Source organism: Phaenicophaeus curvirostris, chromosome 20 (genome assembly GCF_032191515.1).
Source record: "Phaenicophaeus curvirostris isolate KB17595 chromosome 20, BPBGC_Pcur_1.0, whole genome shotgun sequence".
Classification (NCBI taxonomy): Eukaryota; Metazoa; Chordata; class Aves; order Cuculiformes; family Cuculidae; genus Phaenicophaeus; species Phaenicophaeus curvirostris.
Genome location: NC_091411.1, coordinates 593,599 through 603,498, shown reverse-complemented (window position 1 = coordinate 603,498; position 9,900 = coordinate 593,599). Strand labels below are relative to the sequence as shown.

At 49.3% G+C, this 9,900-nt stretch overlaps 1 protein-coding gene across 1 annotated transcript; it reads left to right on the top strand.

Moving 5' to 3' along the window:
• The first annotated feature begins 462 nt into the window (after window positions 1–462).
• On the top strand, window positions 463–6,867 carry LOC138729399 (patatin-like phospholipase domain-containing protein 7). Its single transcript, XM_069873612.1, has 3 exons — window positions 463–546; window positions 1,416–1,562; window positions 6,664–6,867. Exons 1-3 carry the CDS (start codon window positions 463–465, stop codon window positions 6,865–6,867), a joined length of 435 nt encoding a protein of 144 aa, XP_069729713.1.
• Window positions 6,868–9,900: the final 3,033 nt, after the last annotated feature.

The following is a 9,900-nucleotide window of genomic DNA, read 5'->3' as shown; positions in this document are numbered from 1 at the left end:
TAAGCACCACTTAGAAGGGCATTTCTTATATATCTCTTGGCATGTGACGTACTTGGGAAGTTTGGAAGAGTTCTAGGAAAGATCTGAAATGATTTTAGGCGTGGGGAGAGATGCTTTCCATGGAGAGATTCAAAGAAGTTGCTGATCATCATAATCTCCCTATGAAAGCTCTTGCAGTATGTCGTGTACAAAGAAAGGTTGTTTGATTTAGTGGAGAAAAGGTTTGTTAGAACCGTTTCCTGAAAGCAGCGAGGAAAATCTGTTTGGATTTGCCTCTTCCTGATGATCTCCAGACCTGAGTGACTCTGTTTTGTCTGTCCTGGAAAAATTATTGTACTCCGGACCAGAGTGGGTTTGGGCATTTTGAGGTATCTGTGAGCTGAGAGGAGGTGATTTACAGTTGCCATCAGCTCTTCCAAGTCTAAAGGAACTACGAAATAAATAAGAATATGAGCATGCCACATGTCAGACATGGACATGGCGTCTGAGAGAGCCAGGGTGCACTTTGGCGCAGAGGACATGCCCAGCAGTCCTGTTGTGAGCAAGGTGGGTCTGCTTCCTTCCTTTGGAGGCTCCAACACGGGTCTCGCACTGCAGTTCCTTACGCATTGTTATTGTGTGTGTAGTGTAAATGTTTTCTCCCTGTCTTTGAAACGCTGCTTGTACGAGCCGTGGGAGTTGGTGCTGTTGTGGGATTTGGTACTGGGGTGTTTTATAGTCATTTCAGTGGTTTTTGGTGTGGGGTTTTTAGTGCAGATCTCAAAGCTCTATGGAGATTCCCTTGGCATGGCAAAGCAGTGCTGCAACTCCTTGATTTGAGGTATTCCCTTCCTCTGACTCATGACAAGGATTGTTAGGAAAGGTAAATTTGTCAGGCTGTGCTTTATTTGTGAGAACTGCTTTGCAGCGAGAGATTAAACATGTACCCACCTGTGAGCTGCCTGTAGGTTTTCAGTCATGGTGTGTAAATGGTTCTTTGTTGTTGTCTGCTTTTTACAAGCCGTCGACCTGGAAGTTAAGAGCGGGAAAAAAAAAGTGCTCTTGAGTTGTAAAACTACGAAAATATCTGAAGAGAAACAGTGTAGCCGTGATGGACATTATATCTTTTCCTCCATCTTAGTTTGGTGTTGATCAAGTTTTAGTTTGATCAAGCTGGCAGCTGCCCAGTTTCTGAGAAGTCTCTCATTCTTCCCTTTTGCAAGCTGGGATGAGTAACTTTGTTTGACTTGAGTGTCAAGTTTTGCAGAAAAATACAAGGATAATGAAGTTAGCAAGCTGTTTCTTTTTGGAAAGCGAGCTTTTTGTTCAGGCCATGAGTCGTGGTGGATGGAGAACACGGGCAAACAGCAAGTTTCTGCTGGGGAGGTGCCAGTTATAACATCTAAACTGACTGGTTATGTATGTGTTCTCTGCAGTTGCTATTGAAGAAGGCGGTGCCGGTGAGAGAAACTCCTTTGGCAGTTTTCCATTACAGTGCTGTGCAAGATTCCTGTAATAGCAAACATGTTGATGCTATCGTTGAAGCAGCAAAGAAAGACCTTTCAACATTGATGAAACTTGATGTAAGTTATTGCAGGAGGAAATAGCTATGGTTTTGCCTTTTATCTACTTCTGACAGGCACTTAAAAGTCAATTGTCTCCCTAGTACACTGTAGACTAGCTGAATGTTTTATTCTCTAGTCTGTGGAAGGTATTAGCAGGACTAGAATAAATCTGAATTATTCTGCCATTTGAAAAGACCACGCTGAAATGCACTGCATGAATCTTTTCGCGCTGCGTACAGATTTATCCGTGTGAGAAGTAAACATGGCAGTTCCTGCTGCCTTGTAATTCTGTGCTCTCGTGCACTGTGTGAACAAGTTCTGTAACGGCATTCAGGTGGTTGCTGAACGTGTTCATCCTGTTGGCATAGCATCCGAGTGCCTCGTTCGATGTTCACAGTTGAATCTCTGTACTTGGCCCGTGGCTGTGAGTGCATTTCACAGCCGAGCGACTGTGCTTCCCTTCCAAGTTAAATGCTTGCTCCTTACAGTTGGTGTTATTGAGCTCAGCCCTCACTTCTCACCTTGGTGGTGCAAGAGGGAATGCAAGTGTTTCTTTTCATCATTCTGGTGATTCCAGCTGCGTTTCATTACAGAGGGGGATCTATCCCGGCAGCTCTTCAGGCAATTTGAGGAAATGATAGTAATGCAGCTGCAGGCATCCTGGTTTTATTTCCGCACGTGTTTCAGTGCCAGGGGCTTGAGCGCAGCTGCTGCAGCTCCTCCTCTGCTTCAGGAGACCTCGCCAAACAATGCTTAGTAGACATCAATAGATTTACTTTTGGATTTTAATTTTCTCTGCTGATTTGCAAACTATTCCCCTTGCAACGTGAAAATCGGGGCTGTGATGTTTGGGTTGCTGGCAGCGCACTGGGATCCGTGCTCTGCGTTGCTGCTGGGCTGACTGAGGGGTGCAGTGCTGGCGGTTGGTGTGCTGCACACTTAGCTCTCTGCTTATGGCCGTTTTCAGTTTCTCAGGCATTTGTATCCTGATGAAACATTGCAGGCTATTTTAGAAGAACTTCTTCTTACAGATGGAGTGAAATAGAACTGGGTGCTTCCATCGGCTCTGCTCAGCCCTCTGTTCTCGGTCAGACTGGCCTCAGACACCACTTGTGATGGAAGTTTGTATCCCATATACAGTTGATATCTTCCTTTTAGACCCATCGGATCACGAACAAAATTCCAGGATACTGATGCTACCTATTGCAGCACTTTTTTTTTTTTAAATCTAGAATAAATTTCTTGGTAATTAACAAGTAAACAGGTTAGAGCTGAAGTTAATTGGAACAATGTTCTTGAAATGCAGCATCTACCAGACAAGACAGTGCTTTTACCATGATCTAAATAATAATAAAATTTGGTCGGCTTGTCAAACCAATCGGGTAGCAACTCAGTTTTTCACAATTTGATGGAATGTGGCCCGGTGCCAGAAATCTCATCTGGAGGTCGGTGTTAATTGTTTCTGTGCAGTGTAGTAGAAGTTTCTTCTTCTACAGGCAATGGGAGAAACAACTTCTTGTATTTAAAGTATTTGTGTTCAATACTACTTAGATCAAGAAAGAAAATGATTTCCTTAAGCTGTTTTCTTCAAGTCAGCTGAGATCTCTTGTTTCCTCACTGGCTGGAAGCATTTTAAGATGTCGCTTTTCAGAACAGCCAGACAGTATGAACAAAATGAAGTTGTTAATTTTTTTTTTCATAGGAGAGAGAGAGAGAAAAGGGATCATTTCCTGTTGGAGAGAGAGGCAGTATTATTTCCAATCACCGTTGCATATCCAACTTCAGAATTAACATTTTTTTTCTTTTGTTTTAAAGAGCTGGAATTCCTTGAGTGTCTGTCATGACTGGTTTTCAATTTCCGACAGCTTTTCCGTGTTTTTGGCTTTATCTGCAAGTAGGATATGAGAGTTAAACAATGTTGCAGGGCGAATCTTCTGCAGGAGTGATAGGGGAATTGAGTCATTCTGACACCAAAACTCTGTCCCAGTCAATTGCTGCTTTTGTTTATCGTTTGTAAGTGCTTTCTGCTTTCACTTCTGCATCATAAACCTCTGCCAATTTATTATCTGCTATAGTAACAGAAAGAAACTTGCTATGAAATGGGATTTTGTGGTGCTAGCAGCCTCTTTGCCTAAAAGCCACTGGCTGGAGGAAGGTGGAGGGGGTCAGTGCAGTTCTCTGCTCAAACCCTGTAACGATGTGCTGCTGGATTTGGGTTTGCTGGCCTTGTTCATTCAAGAGAGAAGATACTACACAGGGTGAATCTTTTCTGTTGTCTTGTTTGTTGACTCTTTTGTTGCTTAATCCAGGTGGTAAGAGCACAGCAAAGTAGGATTTCAAGGATTGCTTGGAGGTCGTTCTGTCTCTTCCCATGCTCAAAGCAGAATCAACTATTGCCAAGTCATTTCTGGTAGGGTTTTGTCTAATCTGTTCTTAAAGATCTCCAATGATGAGGGCTTCACAGCTTTGTGTGCAATCTATTGCGATACTGAGTCTTAGACGTGAAGAAAATCTTTGCAGCAGTTTTTGTTAGAGCTAATGCAGCCAAAAAAAAGCTGTTGTTAAGTAGAGCTCATCAGGGAGCTTGTATTCCCTTACTGTGAGGTGCTTTCCTAGTTAAAACTTTGTCGTTAAGTGTAGGTAATACTATACAACCGTAAATGTATAAATATGGAAGAATCATCGTAGAAATTAGTTGAGTTGATGTTGCTGAACTGAAATATTTTGATGGGTGCCTGTCAGGTTGTTTGTGTTGGATTTGTTTCCGTGAAGCAGACTGGCTTCAATAAAACTATTTCCTGATGAGGATCTGTTCTCTTCCTCAGCTGTAGGTGTAAAGAATAACTGATTATTTTGCTTGCTCTGTTTTTTTTTTTTTTTTTCCATCTGAAAGGGAAAAGCGGAAAACCTGGCGTAACAGTTACAATGGTGAAATGTTTATGGCTTTGCTTTGTTCTCGTGCTGCAATAAGGTTACTGACTACGAGCAGATTCTGCTGAGCTGCTTGTGCTGAATTGTTTCTCGCTGTGCCCGCAGCTCTCTTGCTTTTAGTGGTTCTGCCTCTGAGGCAAAGCACTGGATGCAGTGGTGTTTGGCTTTGGCTTGTGGAGGCTAAATTGCAAGCCAGCAGAGGTGAGGGCCCTGGGGCTGCTTAGCCTGGAGAGGAGGAGGCTGAGGGGAGACCTCATCGCTCGTGGCGGCTCCTGAAAGGGTCTTGGGGTGAGGTGGGTGCTAGTCTCTTCTCCCAAATAACAAGGGGCAAGATAAGAGGAAATGGCCTCAAGTTGTGCCCGGGGAGCTTTAGATTGGCTCTTAGGAAAAATTCTTTACTGCAGGAGCATGAAGCCCTGGCAGAGGCTGCCCAGGGCAGCGGTGGAGCCTCCATCTCCGGAGGGGTTCAAAAAGTGTGTGACTGTGGCACTTTGGGACACGGTTTAGTGGGCGTGGTTGGGTTGGGCTGACAGTTGGGCTTGGTGATCTTAGAGGTCTTTTCCATCCTTAATGATTCTCTAATTCTGACTGCGCTGTCACCTTTAGTGGAATGCAAGAATTGTGTAATGGAGCTGGTGCTTTTGCCCCTGCCCATTCTGGCTGTGATAATAAAATGTTGAGCTTTGGAAGATTTGCTGGTTTGGGTGGAAGTTTTGCTGGAGCAAGGATGACCTGAAATGTTAGGGTGTGATCCTGAGTGCACGTGGGACACCAGACTTTCCGGGCAGCCCTGTGAGAGGCAAGAAAACTGTGTCTGGTGGCTGTGATGTGCTCAGGGTGGTGATGCTGAGCAGTTTGGATCTGGAAAGGAATCCCCTGGTGCCCTGAGCCAGACGAGTGCCTTGTCGCTACAAGGGCTTGGGATTGATTCATAGAATGACTAGGTTGGAAAAGACCTCTTGGATCATCGAGTCCAACCATTCCTACCTGCCATAAACCATGTCCCTGATTCCAAACTGAAGGCAGGGTTTTGGGAAGGCAAAAGGCAGTTGGGAGGAAAATTCCTGCTCTCCTGTGCAATCCATGTGCGCACGCGCACGAGAACTGATTTCATTGGGGAAGCTTTTGGTGTCCAGTGTGCATGAAGTTGTGCTCCGTGTGCACAGCACAGCTGGGCTGTGTGACTGGGAAATGGCTGTGGTGAAGGCAGTGTTACTGTCCTGTCCCATTCTTCTCTGATGTGGGCAGCACATCATGTGGGGTGTCATTTTTCTTGGAAAATAACTTTGGATTCCATCATTTTCATGCCCACTGTGTAAGTCTCTTTGTTACAGACACTTGAAAGGGTCTGGAGGCAAAACTGGCAAATATGAACTCCTTAAGAAGCCCCATCTGATCAATTGAAGTGTTCTAAATCTTTTCTTCTTCTGGAAGAAGTGTTTGTTGGGTAGAAACATGCTAAAATCCTGCACTGTATTTTAAAGAGATTTGAGTACTTATAACATGTTTAGTTGTTATTATTCTTCCTCGCGTACTTGGATCTTTACATGTGCACAGACATGTAAAGTGCCCCCTTACGTACCTTGATGGGAATGGAGCATCCCACTTCCATCCTTCCTGAGGTCTGTGAAGACTTTGTCGTGCCCTGCACTGCGGCCTTTCAGGGATGTCACTCAATTGAAGCAAAGTTATTTTCTTTCTCTCCTCTCCTAGCAGAAATGCAGTATTATTTGTTTATAGCAAAGTGTATTCAGGATATAACGAGATTCATTTATAAGAATGCTGTGTAAACAGACAAGGTTATGCAAGGCAGATGAGGGGCAGCTCCAGTTACAGTGCTGCTGTCATCTGCTCTGCGGAACTGTGCTGTCCCTTATCATGCTGCTGTGATTACCCCATTCTCTCCATTTCCGATCCTGTTGCTATTTCCTGAGATCTTATGGCTGCAGCCTTCATTTCTCATAACCATACAAAGAGAAACACATTTTTCAATATTGCGGCTGCTTAGTTTTAAATATTCATAGCCTACTTTTACTAATTCACTTTTGTGTCTTATTTTATCACTTAATTGTTCAAAATCTATAGGGAGCCTTCTGGACAACAGATGGGTTGTGATAGAGCTGTCACCGTGATCATAGCTTTTAAAACCTTTGGGGATTGTATTGACCTCTTGTTCCATTTTCTCCAGGATGTTAATGTTTGCTTTGTGGTCTCGGGGATGCTTCACGTGTACCAGCGGAAGATAGACTCGGAGGAGGACACCTGCCTCTTCATTAGCCACCCGGGAGAGCTCGTCGGCCAGCTCGCTGTCCTGACGGGGGAACCACTGATTTTCACCATCAAGGCCAATCGAGACTGCAGCTTCCTGTCCATTTCCAAGTTCCATTTCTAAGAGTGAGTTCTACCATGAAAACATACATTGATTTCTTTTTATTTAATGTCTTACGGCCCTTTTGAAGAAATGGGAGTGGTGGGTGTGGCGTCAGGAATAAGAACGCTGAGACCCTTCCTGCCATTTTCGTGTCTTTATTGTGAGGGAGGGAGGGGTTTTGGAGGAGTGAGCAGAGTCCTGTGGTGCCCAGGGCTTCAGCGCGTGGCCCTGCTGGTGGCCAGTCCCTTCTTTTGCAGCTGTCAGGGTCGCCTTTCCAGCATCTGCGGGGCGGTGGCTTCTGGGTGGGTGAGGAAGAGTCCTGGGAGCTGCTGGTTCCTCCTCAGGCGGCAGCGGGGCCCGGGGGACGAGGAGCCCCTGGCTGGGGCCGAGCACAGTCCCCACCGCCAGCCGCCCACGGCGCCGCGTGCTGGTCTTGGCGCCGGCCTGGGGTGGGATTGAGGACGGAAGGGGGGCAGTCGGGACACCCCCACAAGGCAGCGGCCGAGATGACCGGGAGTCGTTGTGTGTCCAGGGCGGCGGCGCTGCTGGAGAGGGCAGGTCCTGGGGCAGGAGTCGCCCCGCGGGGGGCAGCGGCGCTGGCGCTGGGCACGGGACTGCGCTCCCGTCGGCGTCGGGAGGCAGAGGAGCTGGTGGTGGCCGTGGGACTGCGCTCCCGCTGCCCTCGGAAGGTGGCCCACCTGGTGCTGACGGTGAAGCTGCAGCTGCCTTGCTCCCGGACGCCGGCGTATCTGGTTGTGGCCACCAGGTTGCCCTGCCGTCTCTCTTGGTGGGCGACCCAGCCTGTTCTGCCCACAGGGCTGCGATCGCGCCACCACCTGAAGGAAGCGGAGATGAAGCCCTCAGGGCTGTGCTCCGAGCCCCTGGCCGAACGGGGTGCACCGTGGTGCAGGAGGTGGCAGGCTTCCCTCCTGCACTCTTTCACCATGAAGTCAATGAGCCCTCGCACGAAGGCCGCGGTGTGGCTGCGCAGGTGGGCGTGCAGCTCCTCAGCCAGGCGCTCTTCATGCAGCCCCAGGACGGGCAGGGCGCTCAGGACCATCTCTTGCAGCGCCAGGTCCTGCGCAGGCTCTTGCCCGAAGATGCGCCCCAGCTCCCGCTGCAGCCAGGGCCGCAGGTGGCGAAGGAGCCCCGGGTACTGGCGGAAGAGGTGGCCCCAGGTGGAGGCGGAGAGGCCGCCCACGGAGTCGGGATCCCAGGTCTGGCGTTGGGGTTCGCTGGGTGTCGGCGCTGCTTCGGCTCCATCGCGTCCGTCGTCTTGTCCCGACGCTGCCGCAGGTGCTGTGACGGGGAACTCTTCAAAGCGCTCCCCGCGCAGCGAGTGCCGGATGGCGGTCACCCTGCCCTGGCAGAGGGGGCACTGGGGATTGCTCTCTGCCCAGCGCCGGATGCACCTCAGGCAGAAGCGGTGGCGGCACGGCACGGTCCAGGCATCGTCGTCCCAGGTGTCGAGGCAGATGCGGCAGCGCTCCTCCTCGTCTGCGGCCATGCTCCACAGGCGCTGGGCAGGGCTGGGAGAGCTGCTGGGGATGGACTCCTCGTCCTCTGTGCTGCTGCCGCGGTGGGGGTCCTGCTGGAAGAGGAGGAGAGGCCCCGATCATGAGCTGGAGCGGGGAGGGCTGGAAGGGAAGCCTAGTTCCATCCCGAAGGAAACATGCCCAGCTCTTGCTCCAGCCTTCTGCAGGCTTCCTTTTTTTTGTCTGAGTTGGTCCAGGAGGTCCTTGTTCATTCCTGCAGACCTCCTGGCATTTTCATTTCTCCTATGTGCAGCTTTATCCCATGGTGCCCTACCGAGCAGATGCCTCAACAGTCTGAACTCAGCTCTCCTCAAGTCCAGGGAAGTGATTTTGCTGCATGCTCTCCCCATTAACCTCAGGATCCTGCACTCCACAACTTAATGGTCATTTCAGCCAAAGCTTCCTAAGAGCTTCCCATTTTCTTGTTTCCATTAATAATAAGAAATAAATCTCAACCGACAAGACCGAGAGAAGAACACAACATCCAAAGAAAACCAGTGATGCACCCAGTTCCTACGGGGAAGGTTCCCCGCACAGCTCACCTCTGCTGCGACCAGCGCTCCTCCTGGCTGCCCCGGCTGCCTGAAGCCAGCACGGCCGGGGAAGGACCTGCAGTGGCTGCTCGGGCAGCACCGAGAGCTGCAGCCACCAGTTCCGAGGGCACAAGCCCAGCAGCGAGCTAAAGGCTTGCTCCGCACTCCCAGCCTCGCTGAATCGCTCAGCTGGAGTGAAGGCTCGAGCCGTCTGGGAGAGGCTGGTGCTGGAATACAAGCAGCGAGGGCTTTGATGTCACAGTGCGTGCTTGGGGGATACCACGGTGAGTGGCTGGGGGGATATTCCTGGAATCATAGAATGGTTTGTGTTGGAAGGAGCATTAAAGATCGCCCAGTTCCAACCCCCCTGCTATGGGCAAGGTCACCGCACACGGCATTGTGCTCCTCCAAGACTCTTCCAACACAGTCTGCAACACCTCCAGGAACAGGGCAGCCACAACTTCTTTGGGCAACCTGTGCCAGTGCCTCACCACCCTCACAGCAAGCGAGTTCTTCCTAAGAGCTCATCTCACTCTACAATCCTGCAGCTAACAAACTTTCTACTCCTCCTCTTCCTGCACTCCCTGATCAAGAGCCCCTCCCTGGCTTTTTCTGGAGCCCCTTTCAGTACTGGAAGCTGCTCTATGGTCTCCTCAGACCTTCCTTTTCTCTAGGCTTAACAAGGCCAACTCTCTCATCTTGTCCTCCCATTGGAGGAGCTCCAGCCCTTGAATCATCCTTGAGACCTCTTCTGGATTTGCTCCAACACCTCCATGTCCTTCCTGTGCTGAGGACTCCAGAAGTGAAGGTTGGGCTCCAGGTGAGGTCTCACCCGAGCAGAGCAGAGTACTGCAGAGGAGAGGAGATACTCATTTTCTTATTTTCATGACTAATAAGAAATAAATCTCAACAAACAAGAAAGAGAGAGGAAAACAATGCCCAAAGAAAACCAGTGATGCACCTACTGCCTTTCCAGGGGGAAGGCT